This window comes from Cavia porcellus, unplaced genomic scaffold (genome assembly GCF_034190915.1).
Source record: "Cavia porcellus strain 051 isolate PalLab524CR breed Dunkin Hartley unplaced genomic scaffold, mCavPor4.1 scaffold_1, whole genome shotgun sequence".
In the NCBI taxonomy this organism is placed as follows: domain Eukaryota; kingdom Metazoa; phylum Chordata; class Mammalia; order Rodentia; family Caviidae; genus Cavia; species Cavia porcellus.
This window is the reverse complement of record NW_026947484.1, coordinates 140,725,230-140,746,327: the sequence shown is the minus strand read 5'-3', so window position 1 is coordinate 140,746,327 and position 21,098 is coordinate 140,725,230. Positions and strand designations below refer to the sequence as shown.

General features: G+C 39.2%; 1 protein-coding gene across 3 annotated transcripts; it reads left to right on the top strand.

Annotated features, from left to right (window-relative positions):
• Window positions 1–267: 267 nt before the first annotated feature.
• Prkab2 (protein kinase AMP-activated non-catalytic subunit beta 2) lies at window positions 268–18,610 on the top strand. 3 transcript variants are annotated; one of them, XM_003479278.5, is made up of 8 exons: window positions 268–397; window positions 607–787; window positions 5,890–6,056; window positions 6,937–7,030; window positions 7,324–7,444; window positions 11,290–11,423; window positions 12,069–12,137; window positions 14,165–18,610. In XM_003479278.5, the coding sequence occupies exons 2-8, from the start codon at window positions 632–634 to the stop codon at window positions 14,240–14,242; spliced, it is 819 nt and encodes a 272-aa protein (XP_003479326.1). In that variant the 5' UTR covers window positions 268–397; window positions 607–631; the 3' UTR covers window positions 14,243–18,610. The 3 variants fall into 3 exon arrangements, with proteins under 3 accessions (XP_003479326.1, XP_012998470.1, XP_023416982.1); XM_013143016.3 differs by lacking the exon at window positions 268–397 and adding an exon at window positions 13,004–13,040 and having other exon boundaries at window positions 483–787; XM_023561214.2 differs by lacking the exon at window positions 268–397 and having other exon boundaries at window positions 483–787.
• The last annotated feature ends 2,488 nt before the right edge of the window (window positions 18,611–21,098 follow it).

Genomic DNA, 21,098 nt, shown 5'->3' with positions numbered 1-21,098 from the left:
ACTACCCAGGGACCTCCGCTCCGAATGGGGCGCTTCTCCTAGGGGCGGAGGGCAGCCGAGGCCGCGAGACGCGCCGGGGATCCCCGTACTTTCCGGCCGTGCCGAGCTGAGCCGAGCCCAGCCGAGCCGCGTGCCCTCCTCTCTGGGCGGCGCCTGCCCGAGCGCCGGAGGCTGCGCGCGCTCACCACCGAGGCGGCGGCCACGGAGGCTAGAGAGGCGGGAGGGCCGCAGTAGCGCGCGCGCTGGGCGGACCCCGCGTCCAGGCCTTATCCATTTTAGGAGGAAACCCAGATCACCGGCTGAGGGCGCCGCTTCAATTTCAATAACTTTATTAGTGGCCGTGTTTAGATCAGCCATCGAGCCCGCGGCGCAGGGAGCAGGCAGCGCTCCGTCGGACGTGAGCAGGACGCGGGCGGGGGGTACCGGGCTTCCGGAGCGCGGGTTTCCCGCGGGGGTTGAGGTACCGCGGGGGCTCGCGGGCGACCCTGCAGGCCAGGTGGGACTGGACCTGGGCCCGGCTTCCTGGGCGGGGATTCCCTCCGGGTCCCCAGGCGTAGGGGCGGGGCCGAGGCGTCCCTGACGCAGCCGGGGTGTTCCTCGCGGCAGGTGGCTCTAGGCTCCCCCCGCAGCCATGGGAAACACCACCAGCGACCGGGTGTCCGGGGAGCGCCACGGCGCCAAGGCTGCGCGCTCCGAGGGTGCCGGCAGCCATGCCCCGGGCAAGGAGCACAAGATCATGGTGGGGAGTACCGACGACCCCAGTGTCTTCAGCCTGCCGGACTCCAAGGTAGGCGCCCCCGTCAACCCTAGTCCGCGGTGGCGGTGCAGCGGCGCCTGGCGTCCTGCTCCGCCTCCCTACCCGGGATCTGTTTCTTTGCGCTAAACTGGGTTAGGATTTCCCAGGGATGGATGCGGTTGGATGATAAATTATTCATGTGGTACTGCCTCAAAATACGACAGAGAAGAAATATTCTTGTTTTCCTGGAGTTCTGACCAACCTTTAAATTACATCTTTAGTTTAGTACAGGGAGAGTAGATACCACCGCCACATCCTAGGTTCTCCTAGGGGTCCTCTTCTACAGGGTAGCTCAATTTGTAGGTTGTAACCCTGGGTAGAAAACTTGTGAAGCTAGATTGTTTGAGCAGCCGACTCTACCTCGTCAGTTTCTCACATTTGCCTTGAGGCAGCTAAAATTGACCCCGAATCAGTATGAGGAGGTTCTCAAAGTCGAAATAAGGAGCCGAAACATACTACCTGTAGGTGGGGTCAATTCGCTAACTCTTGTGGCGGAAAAAGAAGTTTTCGGACTCTTAAGTGGCATGAAAGGATTTATGAGAATTTTAAAAGTACAATCACGAAGAAATGGAGGGCAAGCCTTCAAGAGAGAGATGCATCAGTCTAGGGCTGGATATATTTATGGAGTCTTTGAGATATAATCTGAGGAACCTGTAAATGTGTAAGAAGAGGCGATGAAAGGCAGGGTCTTCTATTGAGGGGTTGATGGCCCATTGGCAGGTGACAGCATCCCCAGTGATGGGGAAAAATCATTTGACAAATAAAAAAATAGTAAGAGGTGCATTTGCAAGTAAAAAGGAATGTCCAAAGCCCTCTTGCATATAAATAGGAATGAAAGGCCCAGGTTTAAACGTCTTTAAGAACTTTGTGGGTTTTTTAGACTGGATTTGTGTTCTGAACTTGCAGTTTTTCTTAAAAGTACAATTTAAAAATGACTTTCCTTGTCACCTCTTTACGAATCTTTTCTTTCTATTCTACCTCAAAATGAATTTGTTTTTCTGAAAATGTCTATGTATTTGTACTGTTCCAGGAGCTCTGCACTTTTGTCCCCCTTGCCCTTTGACCTACAGTGAGCAGCCACCACTTGCTTATTTGAATATTTTTCCTTAGTCTTGAGCATCAGTAAAAGTCACCATTTGGTTGACAGCTCAGTTTTCATCCCATACTTTGTAGTTGTGGTAGCTGAGGCTGTGCTTTCACTCCCAGCTGCTCCTTCAGTAGGTGAGCTGGTCACTCCAGATTTCTCCACCCCTGTTTAGGACTTCAAAATGTTGTTTGAGGCTGAAAATGACAACCCACAACTGTGTTTTGTAGAGTGATTTCAATTCCAGCAACTTTCAGGAACAGGAAATTTTTGTTTACCCCTATAGAAAACCAGTGGAGCTGACAGCAATGTGATTACCATTGTAGCATTTGTAATCAGTTTTAGAAATGTCAACATTAAATACATTTAATTGCTTCAAGGAGCCTTATCTAGAATGGAATGGGAAAATGGAGGGAGGGAGGAGGTTGGGGTTGAGTTTTTATATTTCATCATTTTCCCACTGAACTGGGGGTTCAGAGAATAAATGGAGTTTTATTTACTACATTGGTAGCCCGTGAAATTTGAATTCTATGGTTTATTTCCTTGGATCCTAAGTGAGTGTCATTACAGAAGGAGTAGTGACAGTGACTGAAAAGACATTTTCTAGGTGTTTCTTCTCCACTGCTTTCATTCCTTTCCCATTTGAAGGCTTCCTTGTCTTTTGAGCTTATTGCCCAGCCATCAGAATTTACTTCAACACTTTCTCGAGATGTTCGTCCTCATTGTATTTTTACCCTTTTCCTACACTGATGACTCAGGATTTAGGAACAATGTATTTATCAGTATGTGACAGCAGTATTTGGTGTACTGAATAAGAGCAAGGTCACTGTGGGAATCTGGGTCTGTTGTGAATCATTTCTTTCTTCACCTCTTATCTTACCATTAGTAAAGTAAGGGAATTGCTTCAGCTAATTGCTGACGTGTCATACAAATCTAAAATTTTATAGTTCTTTATCTTTTTCTCTCCTCTTAAACATATTCAAACTATAATTTTAATTGTTCTTTTGCCTCTTTTCCTGGTGCTTTTCCTGACTGTTTAACTTGGAGTAAACAATCATTCTGTTAGTCAGCTGTATTCATTCCTGCCACAGAAATGTCATGTCAGAAGTGGAAGGGCTTTGTTCCAAAGCTAGGCATATTAATAGTTCATAGCTTTTAAATTCTAAACTGAAAATCTTGTCTTAAAAAGTAATTGATGGAAAGAAACAAGTGGCGGTGGGGTCTGTGTTGCTTTGAGTTACAGCCTTTTTTCAGCACATTGATTCCGTGGTTCTCAATTCTGTTTGTGTATTGGAATCACCCAAGGTTTATTTTGATAGTTTATGGAAAATTTGAAACATTTGCAAAATAGGGAAGAACAATATAGTGAATTCTCTGTAACTATCACCCAGTTGAAACAGTAATCTAATCATGTATGAATACTTGCCATCTGTTTTCAACCCATTGTCCCCCAACCAATTCTTTTGAAAAAAATTCCAGATAATGTAACAAGTATGATCTATAACATTTTAGGATATACTTTATTTATTTATTTGTACCAGGGATTGAACTCACGACTTGCGCTTGCCAGGCAGGTATGTATGCTGGTGAGCTAAATCCCAGGCCCATTTTAGGATGTATTTTAAAAGATGAGTTTGTTTTAGCGCGATCAAATTGTCTAGGAAGCTTTTTGTTTCCCAGATCCTATATCTGAATCAGAATATTAGGATTATTCTTAGGCATATGTTCCTATAATTCTGGTACAGCCAGTCAGCCAGAGTGTACTGCTGTGATTGTTTGGAGACTGAGGTTTTCTCTTAAGCTAGTTCCTTGTAAATATCTTTTCAGTATTTTTTCTACATTTACTTTGGTGTGTGTTTTTATTTTTTCATATGGAAGCTTTGAGGAATATTGGGAGACTGTATAGAAGGTAGACTTCCATTTTGGCAAAAGGGAACCCAAATAAGCTAGCCTTTGTTTCTTTTAATTCACAATGATTTTTTTTTTTTTTTTTTGTCTTTTTTCTTTTTATTGGTACTGGGGATCGAACTCACTACTGCCTGCTTGCAAGGCAGGCACTTATGCCGCTGAGCTAAACCTCCAGCCCCAATTCACATGATTTTATTGCATACTATTTTGACTTAATATTGTATAGTCTTTTTTTTTAAACCTATTTACCAGTCACTTAAGCTATCTAAAGCAGGGGTTAGCAAACTTTTCTGTATAGACCAGACAGTAAATATTTTAGATTTTGTGTCTATTATGACTTGAGTCTGGAGGGTCCCACAAAGGCTTATGCAATCAAGGAGGTGGCCTTCTAGAGTTTGTGAATGACTCATGATCCAATGCTGGGATTATGGGTGTGGGTGCTACAACCAAGTGGGTGTGCCCTACATACAATATAAGGGACAGAAAGAGTCTTCTCTCCGTGTTCCTCCTTTTTGCTCTTGTTTTTGCCATTTTCTGTCATACATGCAGGAGGATTGCTATAAGTTTGAGGCCAGGGTAGGCTACATAGTGAGTTTAAGGACAACCTGAACTATATACTGAGATGCTGTCTCAAAAAGCAAAACCAAGGCATGGTGGCACACACCTGTATCCTGACACTTGGGAAGCTGAGGCAGGAGGATCACTGTTAGTTCAAGACCAGCCTGGTCAACATAGTGAGTTCAAGGCCAGCCTGTGTCGCGGCACAATTATAAGCGCAGTTATATAAAATAGCAAACTTACAGGTATTTCATGATAATTAGAGGTCTCTGACCACGTTTCAGTCTGTCCTTTCTGCTGAATTTAATTGATCTTCATGGTTTCTAGAGCCCAACTGCATTCCTCTGAGGAGCACTGAGTCAGAGTAACTTTTGTATACCTTAAGGCATCCTGGGCTAATTCAAGGGCATCTTTCACTGTGCTCACTCTGTAAAAGACCCCTTCCTTTGTTCCTGGATTGTTTGTATTATAATAAACCGTTACTTTGTTTCAACAACTCTGTTTAAGACTAGCTATCTGTCAGTGTGTAACTCAATGCATGTAAAGGGTTACATAGCTCTTCTTACCGGCTTTGTACTTCCTACTTCTAAGTGCTATATAAACTAAGCTCTATAAACTCAGCACTGTTGCCTTTGTGGAATTATCCCACAACAGTTTGCCACTCTAAAAATTAAATGTTGCCTTCTTGTCTCCTCCTTACAGTCTTCCATTCAGTGTGGCGTAGCTTAGGAATTTTCCTGCAACATCTGAACTGCATGAAGGCATAGTGAGATCCTGTCTCAAACCAAAAAACAGACTCAGCAGGCCACAAAATGGGGCAGTGTTGTTCCCAACATAACCTCGTGGAGTACTAGTGTTCAGCAATCCCAGAGAACTCATGTAGCACCTGTGGGCTCCGCTGTCCGTTTGAAGTGGACCGGAGACAGGGATAGGAAGTGCTGGAGCAAACAGTGGTTTATTCCTAGCAAATGCTGCACTGTTTTAGTTTTGTATTCACTGAAGGGACAGGGTAAGCTTGAGGAACATGTGCTTTTTGGATGTTTTTATCTATATTGCATGTTTTTATCAATTTGGACATCTGTTTGTACTTTTTCTTCTAGTAACAGTATAAAGTTTATGAGGGAGCCGTGGATCCCCATCATATTCTTCATGATTTTTATAGCTTTTCAGGTGAAGGCTGAAACGTTATCTGGAATTGTTGATTTGGAAATTTGTGATGAATCCTGTCTGTACCAATGAAAGATTCCACACCTTTCGTCACAGTTTGTAGTCTGCTGGGAAGCCAATAAGTTACTAAGTGCAAAATCTCTGCCATAAGTGGGGTAATTGTTTTTCTTCAAAGGCAGCACCTGCCAAGTGTCCAGCCTAAACTTCCCAGCAAAGACTTTTTTCTGTAGTTTGTTCAAAATCTGATTTAATTGCTAATATTAAATCTTAAAAGCTTTAAAAACCTAATACCCCTCCTTACCCTAGGAAGGAGAGTAACCTTTGAAGAATTCTTGGGTCACAATTTATTCTAGGGATGACCTACTCCTTCTTACAGCTACCTGGAGACAAAGACTTTGTATCATGGCAGCAGGATTTGGATGACTCTGTAAAGCCTACACAGCAGGCCCGGCCTACTGTTATCCGCTGGTCTGAAGGGGGCAAGGAAGTGTTCATCTCTGGGTCCTTCAACAATTGGAGCACCAAAATTCCACTGATTAAGAGGTGAAGACTTATGTCGTGTTGAGTCTACAGGGTCTGGGAGCTAACTTCCTTTAGAATGCAAACCTGGCTCTACCTACTAAGAGCTCTCCAAAGGACATGCCCCTTTCTGGTTTTACTAACTGTATTTGTGGCCTTATTTTTTATTCCCTTAAGTCAGGGATGTTTTACTACTTAGACTTATTGCCTCAAGGCCATTTGTAACACTTTGTAGATACATTCTTTTGGAGAATGTCACACAAATCTTTTCTGCATTTGCAAGCAAGAAGTCTTCCATAAGTGCCTTGAGTTCAATTGTTTTGACTTCTGCACTAAAGTAAGATACAGCTCTGTAGTATTATTACCTGCTTTTGTTGTTACTGTTGCCACCGTTGTTTTGCAAAGCAATAATGAGCTATTTACCCATTATCAGAATGATCCTTTGCTTTTTTTCCCCTTTGTACTGGAAATCAAACTCATGACCTTGCACTTGCCAGGCAGGTGCGTATGCCCCTGAGCTAAATCCCTGGCCCTAGAATGGTCCTTTGTATGGTGAGTCATTTTCTAGAAAAATCTCACAGAATACTGTGAAACATTTTTGTATCCTAAACCTACCTGTTACTTTATTTATACTTATAAATAATCAAAAATATCTGTACTAAGGTGTTGCATTAAGGAATCAATGACTTTATTTTTTACCAGATACTGGTTAAAACAAGTTATTGCAGGAGCAGGGAGGTATTGCCAAGTATATGTCCAAGGTGGTATAGAAAGGAGAATGGGTTTACACATTATTTTTTCATGAAGAATTCAGAGGCTTAGGAATATGAGAGGTTACTGGTATACTATGATTTTCATATTCTGTTTTCTAAAAAGAGCTTGTTTGACCTGTTTTCTTTTGTAGCCATAATGACTTTGTTGCCATCCTGGACCTCCCCGAGGGAGAACACCAGTACAAATTCTTTGTGGATGGGCAGTGGGTTCATGATCCATCAGAGGTAAAGTCTTCATCAGAGAGGGTAGACTTTGATTTAGCAGCCTCATTTTAGCTATCATTTATATCAGGATTGATGGACCACAGCCCCAGTGCTGACTATGATCATTTTTAACTTTAATTAAAAAGTAAAACTACAATTCTTTTGTATATCATCCAAATTTTGTTAAGTTTTTGGTTTAAAATATTCTTTGATAGAAGACCTGTATAGTTCTTTGGTTTCCTGGAATATGTTTTTGTGACTTTCAGAGAGATTTGAAAAGGTGATTCAATGATTTTTTCTATTCACTCTTTCAGCCTGTAGTTACCAGTCAGCTTGGTACAATTAACAATTTGATCCATGTCAAGAAATCTGATTTTGAAGTATTTGATGCTTTAAAGCTAGACTCTATGGAAAGCTCTGAGACATCATGTCGAGGTAATTTGAAATATTTGCCCTCTCTTCCTATATCAGCATATTCTTTCCCCTAAAGTGTTTTAAGCTTTGTTTTATGTTCCCATTTCTTTTTAGGAATCTTCTAAATCCTGTGTATATTTATATATCCCATAAACTGTTGGGTCCCCTTCTTTGCAGCAAAAATATTTTAGTCTAGTGCATTTTATTTCAAACTGTAGAATTCATGTCAGTTTTGCTTTCCATCCTTACACACGCACACACACACACACACACACACACACACACACACACCAAACTCATAACACAGGTCCCTTGGTATAATGTTCAATATACTGTTTTCTTTCTTTTTTTTTTTAAGAGCAGAATATATTTATTAACAGAGAGAAAGCTTCTGTCTGAAGGATAGAAGGGGTCCAAGCAGGTTGCCAAAGACTCTGTCTTTTCTAAGAACTTTTATAAAGCAAAATCATGAGGTTAGTTGGGTCCAGGATGGGGGAAAAAATGGAACTTACAAGGTGAGCATAAGGTGGGACAGAACTATGGTCAACCAATAAGATAATTGTTCAGGTAAAATTGATTAAATTATGAATAAATGGGGGAGCAAGTCACATAGTAAGCAGGCATGCTTAACAGCAGAGACTCTTCCTGTACGGGGTGGAATGTTGACTCCTGACTTCCTCAGGGTGATAGAGAAGTACTTTTTTTTTTCACTGTTTTCTATTTTAACTTCTTTAGACTACTTACAGGCTATAGCCTATATAGTTTGAAAAAATATTTCTAGTAATATTTCAGATTTTTCATTGACTTTTGGTGTCATCAACCCAACAACAGTTAGAAGTGTTTGGTTTGTCTTCTTAAACTGCCTCAGCTTACATTTGCCAGTTTGAGAGATCATTTGCCAATTTAATAGTTTTATGAGACCCTGCAAGTATAATACTCTTTGGGGGGAAAATGGTTAAAAATTAAAAACCAAATTTCCTTTATATGTAATTGAAAATTAGTGTGTTTTTGCTTAAAAACTGATAGAAGAGAGGGAGAGAGAGACCTGTATAACTTTCTTTGCTGTAATTCTGTTGTTTTTGCCTTCTTTTTTTCTAATATTTACATAGTACTAGGAGAGTAGTTGACAAACCACATTTATAGTTGCAGGAGCCAGCCTGCAAACTGATTTGTAGGGTACAACTAGGAATAAAAGAGAAAGAGACAAATTTCCAGCCGAGGGTACCAGCTCCTGTCTTAACAGGGCAAGAACCTTGGGAGTCTAAACTCCTGTTTTCATAGGTAAACAGGCAATGTAGCAATCCTGCAGTCTGTTTCAAGCAACTTTAAATGATTAGTGAGGAATGGAACAACTTCACACCCCATCTGTAATTTTCTTTGTTTAGCTCTTGGCTGATGTTGTTCTGCCACATGGCTATTGTGACTATCAAGATTCCTGCACATAATCATGTGAGGGGACAGCTTTCCACTCCCTCTCCTGTCCCAGGAAAGGTCCACAAGGCCTCACATAGTCTTCCAAACATAGTTACTATTTTTATTATTTTACAGTAAGGGATATGCTCCTCTAAAGAACTATACACTATTTCCACTGAACATACTTCTCTACACTCAAGGACTTCTCTATACTGGGTTCAAGTTATCTTTAGCTGCTAACTAGTTTTACTATCATGGACAAGTTCTTGGATCGTTTGGCTTTTTGGTTCCTTAACAGTAAAACCAGGATCTTGAACTTAGTGATTCTCTGCAGTCACAGTACCTTAAGACTCTCAGGGCACTCACTAGGAGCCCCATGAAGTTTCTGAAAGAATAATGAATTGAATTATGTCGCCTCTTAATGACCACATTTTTACATTATATGATTCTGGCAGAATAATCAGTAAATAATAGGCCACCATAATTATATAGTGAGAAACTAGTGTACTTTTGATATTTCTCTGTTCCCTATTCCACCCAATTTCATTCCACTGAGGTAAGACTTACATTTTATTTGGAATCTACAGATACTGGTTTTAATGTGCATGTAAGTAAGATACAGCTACTGTGTGATTTTGGTCAAATCATTTAACCAACTTGTGTTTTTCTTTTTAAATGAAAAGGAAATAAAATACAAAGTTCTATGTACTTTGTAACTGTTTTGTGGATTGTATGACAAGATAATTGAAAGTGCTTTGAGAAGTTTCAAATTGTATGCTGTTAAGATATTACTTAATATCACTATTATTGCTACATTTTCCTTTTGCTTCATATATATTTAACTGAAATCTGAGTTCTTTAAATGAACTAGTTATTCAAATCATTGCCAGTGGAATTGATAAAACATTATTAAATTTTTAAATTTTGTAATTACTTATTTCTTGTTAGTTTTGAAACAAAGTCTCACTGTGTAGTTCAGGCTGTCCTTAAACTCACTATGCAGCCTTGGCTTGCCTTGAATCTGAGGTGATCCTCCTGCCTCAGGCTTCTGAACCTGGGGTTACAGATATGCACCAGCATACCAGGCTACATTATTGAATATTTTTAAACAAAAATTTCATTTTTGTATATTTCTGTCTAGTCTGTATATTTTTTTATATTTTTGAAATATAATTTACGTAATGTAAAATCCACCCTTGTAAGCTGTACAATTCAGTAATTTTTAGTATAGTCACGGTTATACAACTGTCACTACAAAAAACTGTTACTTTTAAAAATTTCAGAGTATTTTTACCAACCACTAAAGAAACTCTGTACCCATTAACAGTCACTTCCCACGTCTTTTCTTTTGTCCATCAAGCACAAATCTACTTTCTGTCTGTGGGTTTGCCTATTGTGGACATTTCATATGAATAGGATTTTACAATTTGTGGTCTTTTGTATGTGGCTTCTTTCACTAGTATAGTTTTCAGGTTTTATCCATCTTGTAACTTGTATTGATACTTTGCTTTTATTTGTGACTAAATAAAATTCCATGCTATAGACATACCATTTGTTCATTGTGGGTAGACATTTGGATCATTTCTGTATCTTGGCTATCATAAATAATGCTGTTATGAACATTCAGGTTCAACTTTTTGTGTGAATAAATGTTTTATCTTGGGTATGAACCCAGGAATGTAATTTCTGGGGCATAAGGAAACTTTGTATTTAACTCTTTGGTGAACTGGTAAACTGTTTTCCAAAATGACTATTGTTTTACATTCCCAGGAGCAGTTACAGTACTGTAGTATAAAGATTTCAGTTTTCTCAGTCCTTGTTGGTCTTTATTTTGATTATAGCCATCCTAGTGGGTAAGAAATAGCCATCCTAGTGAGTAAGAAATTGTATCTTATTGTGGTTTTTGTTTGCAGTTTCCTAATGACCACTGTTACATTTTTTCCTTAATGCTGCTGTTATTGGAGTATCAGTTGTCTTAGAACTTATAACCATATTTGTTGCTGAGGTAGAGAAAAGAGATGTGACCTTTTCGTGTTATTTGAAAGTTTATAAGGCATCTTAATATCTATTATCTCTTTGGTTTCCTCAAACACATTGTGAAAGAGAACCAAGGTGCTCATTTTTACTTTACAGATGAAAACATTGATCATGTGAAGGTATTTGTCCAGTCATGCAGCTGATGAGTAGAGTAGCTCATCCCTGAGTTAGACCTTTGATCCTCTCATCTCTTCATGGCATCATGTTGCCATGTTGGGAAGCTTTGTGTTTTATGTCTAGCATGATTTGGACTTTCACTTTTGGAACCTTCCTATTTGTGGATATCCGATAAGACTACAAGCTTATGATCTGTGGCTACTGCTTTATGTGATGTTAGTAGACATGTATGAATAGCTTTTTCCATGTATTGTTACGTTTTTCCACATTTCCTTCATATTTGCATAAATATCTTTCAGACCTTTCCAGCTCACCCCCAGGGCCTTATGGTCAAGAAATGTATGTGTTTCGATCTGAGGAGAGATTCAAATCCCCACCCATCCTTCCTCCTCACCTACTTCAAGTTATTCTTAACAAGGACACTAATATTTCTGTGAGTATCCTGAGCATGTAGGCATTTCTAGGGCCATCTGGGCCAAAACTCAATAATTTTAGAATGAGATTATTACAAAGGTATGTTGAGATTATAAATCGCATACATAACCAATAGCACTATACTCAAAGATTCCTTTTTCCAAGACTTGAGTTTTGACTTACAAAGCTGATGTCACAATTTATAGTTGTCTCTGTTCCTTGTGAAATCAAGCTCAAGCTATGCTACAACCAGTATGTACTACTTTTTTGCCAACTCAAGACACGTAGTGGATATACAGAAGGATTACAGATTTTCTTTTTGGCTTATGATTTATATCTCTAATCATTGTAATTGATTCCCATTAATGTTATCTTTAACCACTTACCACAAATCTTCCATTATATTTGTAGGCAAGGTTTTGTTTTAGTTCTATAAAGGAACATTAGTAGATGTTAAGGTTTGGTGTTTCTGCCATGGACTGAAAATTGTCCAAATTTTCTGTAATGGGAATGTGTTATTATACAGGGTGGTTAGATTATTTAAAGGTGATAAATCTTCCAGTTTAGAGTTCTTAGTTCTCCCAGAGTGTTTTGAGAAAGCACTGACAATTTGGCTTTGCTCTGCATTTAATCCTATTAGCTGATTTTTTTCCCTCTCTCTTAGTGTGACCCAGCCTTACTGCCTGAGCCCAACCATGTAATGTTAAACCATCTCTATGCATTGTCCATTAAGGTAAGTGGCAGTCCTGATTCTTTACAGCTCCTTGAAAGGAGAGGTAAGGGCGATATATATTCTGCAATTGTAACTTGCTTTTCTATTTATCAAAGCTGAAGCTGATAGTAATGGTCAAATTACAGAAAAACTTTTTTTATATTAGTGGGTTTTTAAATAGAGGTCTCTGTATCTGTGTTCTGACAAGCTGGACTATTTAGTAATTAAATACTTTGTAGCTTCCTGTTTTTTTTCTGGTGGCTAGAACCTTTATACCACCTACTCAGTTTGAATTCATACCAGTTGCAATTTATTCACAGAAGAATCACATTTAGCTTCCAGTGCACAAATGCTCAAATATGATAGTAAGATTTCTACTTTTAAATTTGAAACTGAACTGTTTCCTAGTGCCTCTGTCACAAATACCCAAGAGCTTGCATTTCTCCTATACAAGAGGTAAAGGAGAATATGACCAGATTTTCCCTGTCCCCTGCACCTCTAGAGGCTTTTTATTTTTCTGTTGCTTTAGACTCTGGATTGAAAAGACCTATTCTGTCTTGACATCCATGTGTAGTTTGCTTATTAGAATACAGTTCTGTAGCTCTGTGGCTGTCGAGCTAGACTAATGACTGTCAGAATCATCTAGGGAAGTTTATGATCATATAAACTCAGCAGCTACAGCCCTAAAGAGTCAGAGTTAGTGCATCAAGGATGGTCTAGTAATATTTTCTTTAAACCACTTGCATTTCTTAGGTGTGAGGATAAAGTACAAAAATCACTAGCAGCTGACTTTAATAGATTATATGGTGGTATGTAAATACATTATTGAATTTCATTTTTATAATTACTTTGTGAGGTAAGTATTATTTTTAACCCCTGTTTTATAGATAAAGAAACTAGAGCTCAGAGAATGTCAAATTGCCAGTAAGTACCAGAGACAGGACTGAGGTCCAGTCCTCTTATCCTAATTCCATATTCTTTCCTGTATATCATTATATCAGGTCTCCCGAAGTAGGTCTTTCTCTTACTTACTTCTCATTCCTAGTCTTTCCTGTGATTGAACTTTTTACCTGCCTTGCTTCTGTCATATTACGCTGTATATCAGCATGCTATGGTCATAGACTATTAACCTGATAAACATTCATTGTGAATAATACAATGTGGTAGAAAGTAGAAAGATACACTGGATTTTAAATTGGATTTCCTTGGGTTGTTTGGAATCTGATTGAATTTTTATTACTTTATTATTTATTACTTTATTACTTCCTGTAACTACTACCCAGTTGTCAGTTGATATCATAGACCTGGCATCTCTTCCTGTGGTTTATCCACAGTCTGTAACACCATAGTCTGGGGAATGATAACTCTTACTTTCTTCTTATTGGATCTGATCTAAGTGAAGTTGTTGATTATGGTTCATCTCGGCTTTGACCCATTCATGATTCTCTCACATTGTTTAGGCCATTGGAACTGACCCATTGGGTTGAATGTATTTCTAAGGAGAATCAGTTCCTTTTAGATCAGAGAGAGCTTTTCAAGTTCTTCCCTGGTATTGAGTGGGAATTAGATTCCTTAAGAGTTTGGAAATGGTTTTTCAGAAGGATCAGTTTCCTTCTTACTGCATTTATGTTTTCTTTCTAGACCTGGAGAATAGAGTATTTCCTTTTTTCTTCACTAGTATTAAACCTAGTATTGAGTTTGAAGTGAGGAAGAGAGTGAGGTAGGAAATGAGTATTTATTCAACACTCTATGGGTCAGGCTCTTTGTCATGTATTATCCTGTAATCAGAATTGTTCAATGATGGTTATCTTTTGTATTATGAGGGGGCAAAAAAACCTAGAAATTGTACATGGATTGCCTACAGCTACAAATATAATGCTGGTGAGAATCCAGATTGGAATTGAAGTTAATTTGACTCCAAAACCAACCTCTTTTCTATCATATCTAGTTATCTCTGTTACAAGTGAGTGGCTGTAAAGGACTGATGGCTGGAAACAGCTGCCTGTGGCGAACTAATGAATTAGTGTATGTGCTTCTTTTCCTTGCAGGACAGTGTGATGGTCCTTAGTGCAACTCACCGCTACAAGAAGAAGTATGTCACTACGTTGCTGTACAAACCCATCTGAAGGCTTCTTGCCTCTGAGGATTCAGGAGAAGCCTCTTCCTTGCCTGTGAACTGAAGCAGTCTTCTCTGAGACTGGAAGGCTGATTTGCTTTGAGGCTGATGTGTGTGTTTCAGAGCCTCTGAGTAGGATGCTCTGCTTTTGCATTTGATTACAGATGAGAGCTTTATGAGTTCATGGAATTTATTTTAAGAACAACACATATATATATATATAAATATATGAGAGGAAGGTTATTGGAAGCCTCTAGCCCCAGCTAGATGAATTATTTCTGCCTGTGGGTACTTGCTAAGAACTGTTTGGGTGAGCTGCAGGAATAACTACATAGGAAGCATTCTTTCTTAAAATGAAAGAATGGCAAACTCTTAGGATCCTTGTTGGGCGGTGATTCTACCACTGCTACCTTGGATGTCCAAGGATGGACTTGCACTAGACTGCTACCCTACTTAGAGCTGCCTCATTGCAGACGTGGCTTTTCCTGCATGGGTTCTCTATAGTACCACAGTGTGTGACACAGTCTGTGCTTTTTTATTTGATACCACTTGCCCCAAAAGAACCCATTTTCCCCTCATTTCAGCTTCTTCCTTTTAATAACTTTCAAATTCTGTACCTGACCCCTCTAATACAAAACTCCCTGGATAAGTAACCCCTTTGAAAAGTCATTTGAGGCCTGACCCATCCTAGAAACTAGGGGTGCCAGAGGGTCTGCTGTTTAGCCCCTTAAAGGCTTGGGCCGCTTTGTTACAGCTTTTACTTCTACTTAAGGAATGAAGTATGACTTACAGTTATAAGACAGAATGCAGACCTGTTCCTTTTAGTTGGGAGCTACAGCTTCAGCAGTATAGCACATTCCCTTAGGTTTTCCCACCTGGCCTGGCCCTGCTTCCAACTTCTCTTTCTCAGAGCAACAGCTCTAGATGAGCGTGGAATTAAGGAAAACAGTTTCTTTCATCTTTGAAAGATTTTTGTGTGCCTACATTTTTTCTTTAATTAAAAAAATGCCTTTCATTGGTCTTAAGGGACTGTATTGAATAATTTCAGGCTTTTAAAAAATGGTGAAGATTTTGTTCTCTAGAGAAATCTGCAGTCTTACATTAAAATAGCCATCATTGCATACATCATTACACTAAGCACTGCTATAGATATTAATCCACTTAGGCTCATTTGATACACATCATAGATTCCCTTAAAGATATGTAAAGCCATAATACTACAAATTATCTGGTATTCCTCACTATGAACATTGTTGCTCTTTGCACCAAATATTAACAAGGTTCTTTTTTCTTGTCTTTTTAAAAATGTGTTTGATGAGGAAGAGGATCACTGATACCTGTTTATGGGCTGAAAAGTAACTGTTCAACCCACTCTTGAGGTTCCGAGATAAAACATATTTCCCCAAGAATGTTGGCCCTTCCATTTTACAGATAAATGCAAGCCAAACATTCAGCATGTAAGGAAGCCCAATTGTTTGGTAGTAGAGATAGCTTTTGACTGCTAAAGTGAACCTAGCCACCATGAAAGGTCTCCAACAGGTTAGTTTCTCTCTCTTCTTTCCATCTATGGCAGAGATGGCAACACAGTTAGTTGTCTTTGGATTTATTGACCTCTTTGATCTCAGCTATGAAACAGAAAGGAGGCAGTTACTGTTTGTAGGAAATTCATTAGTGTTTTGGTAATTGCTAATTGTTGAAAGTTAGTCATCCAAAGTTACTTTCAAGAGAGTTTTTTTGTGGTCCAAACCCCCTTTTCTTTTTTTTCTTTTTTTTTGTACCGGAGTTCAGACCTACGACCTTGCTTTCACTAGCCAGGCAGGTGCTTGTGCCACTGAGCTAAATCCCCACTCCAAACCACTTTTTGAATAGTGTGACATTTTAAAAATGCATGCCAACTCTTACAGCCAACTCTCAAGATCTAAATAGTGTTCAGTTTTACTGGAATTTTGTTTCTGTCTAGTTCCAGTGGAGTAAGTAGGCCAGCCAGGAAGAGTCAGGTTCTTGGAAGTTACACTGAGGATTGTGTTGCGCTGGTTACTTCTTTTCAAGAGTATTGAAACATTGTATATGTGTATTAAAAGTTTTACTCTACACTGGTGTCCCACTGTAGTGGAGTGAGAAGAAAGGCCTCCTCAATTTGTCTCAGGCTGGAGGCTTCTGTGAATTGGGCCTGGCTCTGGTGGCGGTAAGTTTTGCTGCTGGAGCTCTTCGTGTGTGGAAGTGTGCAGTGTGAATTTCCCAAGATTTAGATGTTCTTTCAGACAACGTGAAATGAGCTTACCAGCTGGTGTGGAAAGAGATGAGTAGAGGATCTGGGTGATGCTATCCATTGTCCTGCTAACACATAACCCAAGAAACCTCTCCTGATAAGTCACAGGAAGTTTCTAGAGGGAAGAGGAAGGAGGAAAGTAACCCAAAGTATAACTCACCTATCCTTTTATATAGTGTTTAGTTAAAGTGGTAGCTTATTTTCTGCAAAAGAGCATTTGTCAGATTTGAAAACAAGTAAGGCAAAATGGTCCAAGCCTTTTTTTTAATGTGCGCAACTGGGGACATTTTGCAGAGCCATAGTTAACCAAAAAAGGAAAAATAGTCCTCAAGAAGGGCTGACCCATAAATAACTATAGTATTTGGGTTGTAGGAAAAAGAAAAGTGCCTGAGCTGAGGAGGACAGTAAGAAACTAAAGGCTTACATAGCTTAGAACTGAAAATAACCTTTTTAAAAGAAAGTAAAATCAGAAATAGCCTAGTGGTATTTTTGGATCTTACTGTACAAAATTTAACAGGAGATAGTACATCTCTCTTTTGTCTCTTATTGTTCCTATTCTCTACTTTACTTTGTGTTTTCCTTTTACTTGGGCAGACTTCAGTAGAGTTTAAGTATTACTTATATAGTAACCACCAGTAGAGAGAACTTCACACCGTGGTTACCAGCCTGGAGCTGGATGTGAGCCCTGCACACACACCTCTGGAGCTGTTCCTACCCTCCATCAATAGTGTTGACTTTAAATCTACGTGATAGAGAAACTGGGGAAAAAATTGAGAGGAGTTTCTGAGAGAATTCAACAAGCCGGCCCACTTACTTTCTTCCAGTTACTTTTAGTATCTTTTATCTAATGAATATGAAATAAAACATTTGAAGAGTGTCAGTACTCCATGCATGCTGCTAAAGTAAACTTTGGAAGGAAGTGATACCTCCAGACTGGGTTTATCTTAATCTGGGCTATAAATAAAGGAGAAGCACAGATGATAGAATTCCCTGGTTTTAATTGGGAAAACAGGGCTTTCAAAACTCTGACCTCAGCTAAAAATGATATGCAATAGTCTGTGTGTGTGTGTTTGAAATATATTCTGTTCTCAGAAATTTCTCACATTCTAGTAATTTGGGGCATGGTCTTAAGAGCAAATACATAATTCATTCCTGCATTATTTTGACGCATCCTTAAAGCCAGGTTCTTGCTGCAACTGCAGTTACCCATGAGATGAAGGACCTGGTTAGGGATAAGGGTCTTTCCAGATTTCATGACTATAGGCATTTGTCTCTCCTAAGTGCCAAACACTCTGGAGACTGAAGGACTGTGGTTTTTGCAATGAACCTGTAATGAAAAACCAGATCTTTTGTAAATTATAAGAAAAAAGAAGGAAGAAAAGGTAGGGGCACACACCTGATCTGTTACTTGTAAAATCGAGGTGTTGGCAGTGGAGTCCCTCTAGAATTCTAATTGGGATTTTTGTCTTGATTTGTTTTCCTCACTTGTGTTTTGAAGTGAATATGCTCCATTAAAAAGTAAATTTTGTGTTAGCTTCAATGTTAGTTGGAGTTAGATAAGATGTGCGTAGCACAGAACTTTGCAGTAAGTGTGGTATGAAATACTGGACTATGGATTTTATAGGAATCATGTTAAATGGTGAGAGGGTACCTGTTAAGTATTACTTTAGGGATCGCCATCTTTTCATTCCCCTCAGAGCACTAGCTTACCCAGCTTGCAGTTTTAAGACTGTGAAAACCTGTTGATGAGTCCTGCACTGGGTCCCACATATAAGATTTATTTGAATTTTGCTAAGTTGGAGCATGTTGGTTGGTATTATACTGAAGCATTGAATGAGTACTAAGTCTGCTGTAAGGAGGAATAAGACTATAACTTGAATTATATATTAGGGTCCTCCTTTAAATGGTGCTTTTTGTAACCTTTAATGCTGAGGTATAGAACTGCTTTTCAATATTTCTCAAAGGAATGGTATACAGATGTGGACTGTAAAACTCCAAATGTAATTTGCCACTGGACTCTGACATGCCTGAAAATTGTGATATAACACATAAGAAATTTGGTATTTTCCCTCATAAAACTTTAATAAAAGTATTACACAGCAATAATAATTGAGTTACTTTCTGATATATTGTCAAGATTCGTCTGCCTTGGTCATTTCAGAACCTAAAGAATGTAAAATTATATTTCAGTTAAGGGAGAAGTCGTTGCTTCAGGGGATACTAGAGATGTCCTTCCCTCTGCAACCTTTTTCTTTTTGTTCCAGGCTATACTAGCGTTAACTGAGAATTCATACTCAGTGAATTGATTTCCAAGATTTTCTCTGAACTGACATTTCACTGTCATCTGTGCCAGCTTAGCCAAGACCCTAAGACCAGTGATTGTCACCCTGACTTCGCATTAATATCACCTGTGGAGATTCCATAAATGCTGATGCCCAGTCTATGTCTCCATCCTAGTTAAATAGAATCGCCAGTGTGAGGGCAAAGATAACTTGTATTCTTTTAGGTTCTGATGATTCTAAAATATATTTAGGGTTGAGAAATATTATTTTGGATCTTGTCTACTTGTTTTTCCGTTTAGATTATATACTTAATTTTATGTGAACATGGATTGTATACTTCATTCTGACAGCATATCACTCTTCTCAGATGGACTTGTTCAGGACCATATGATCTTTGTCTTCCATCCATTTATTTCACAGAGTTTTTACGTAGTCGACTCTGGGTTTCTTTCCTAAAACAACCAAGCTTCCCTGCATTTGCTATTCTGAAGACAGTCAAACTTTCTTAGAGGAGAGTGCGATTAAGGGATACAACAGAAGATGGGTAAAGAAAATTTATGATAGTAGGACTGGACCAGAGCCTTTACCCTCACGCCTCAATAACAAGCCAAGAGATTGTGCAGACTGCAAAGTGATGTATGATATATATTCTACCTATGTAAGAGTGTTCCCTTTAGGAATCATGTACTCTGGTTACTAGGATTCCATTAGAGCCAAACCTGTACTGAACTGTACTTTATAAAACATATCTGGTGTTCTTGAATTGGGGTCTTTAGATGTATCCATTCCAGTTCCCTCTCTCCCTGCAGTAAGTGGTGCCAGTAACAGGTCATTCAGAGACAATCACGTCTCCCTTGCATTTCCCTTTAGCCTCTCCTCTGGTCACTTCATCCGACAGCACATGCTCTTATCTGGAGTACCACCTTCCTTTACCTAATGCATTCACCAGCTGCCAGATACTTAAAAGTCAGCGGAAAGAACTGTTCATGCTCTTCCACCAGTTAGCATTCTTCAGGCACTTAATTTTGCTCTGAAACTCATGTCTTGAGACTTCCCTTTATCAGAGATAAGGCTTAGATTGATATGCTATATGATATTTTAAAACTTAAAGCAGATATTCAAATCATTTACTCCCAAGCTAATTTCCTTTCAGTACTGTTTTCATTGTGTTCTTAATAGTAACCTCTTATGAGAGCAGGTAAGGACATTGAACAACTGAGTGTCAATATCACTGCAGACCTGTGTACCTTGATCTTAAGGAGAAAATTCCAGATCAATTGTACTCAAAACTAAGACGTAGAACTCTTAACTTCTTGTTTTCAGTGGGTTTTTTCCATCAATTATGGTAGTTCTTGGTTACAATTCTAAGAAGTTGCAGTTGGGTAATGAAATGGCTATTGCCCTTAAGAAATTCTCAGAAGAAAGAAAAATGATACCAAGGGGCAGATCTGCCTTCTCTAGATTGGAAAGCAATTTAGAATTAGATTGGGGGTGAAGTAAAAGAATTTGGAGAATTCTGGGATCTAATAGATCAAGGGCTAGTCTGAACTTGAGAATTTTGAGGGGTAGCATCTTATTTTTAGGTGCATCAGAGAACTGGCAGCAACTGGGGTTAGTTTGACTGGTTACAGGGAAAACAGAATTGTGCCTGGAGATCTGAAATTACTAGCCATTGTATCCCGTGATGCTAGTTGATAATTCTGGATATGGACTAAGGGTTAACCTTTGCTAAGCCAGAGCATCTGCTGGGTCAAAGTGAAGCCAACAAAGCTGTTAGCATTGTATGAAAATGGAGGAATGAGTTGAAACTTGAGGGGCTTTGAGTGTGCAGCTGACTTTCCATAAAGGACTTACCGTATGGGAAGTTTACAGGACACCACAAATACTTATCAAAAGAGTGAAATCTCGATTCACAGTGCCATAGTGATAAGGACTAACTAGGACAAAGCACACAGTCCCAAAACATTTCCCAAGTGTGGAGTAATGCAGAGTGATATAACTGAAGAGATTTACGAAAAATTCTTGAAGGGCTAAATATTTTCTATTAACCATGTACCAGAATGAAACTAAACACTAGGTATAGGAATATAAAAATTTTTGGCTATCAAAAACATGTAAACAGAAGAGGGTCCTAAAATGGCAACTTGCTAGGGGATCGGGCGGAGAGTCTCTCCAGAGAAATCATATTAGATGCTAGAATATGACAACATGGAGAGGGCCAGATGAATGGATAATGATTCTTATTAACCAAGACAGTGCGGCTGGAGGATTTAAAGTCGTGCTGAGACTGCGAAGGCTGATAAAGGGAGGCTGCA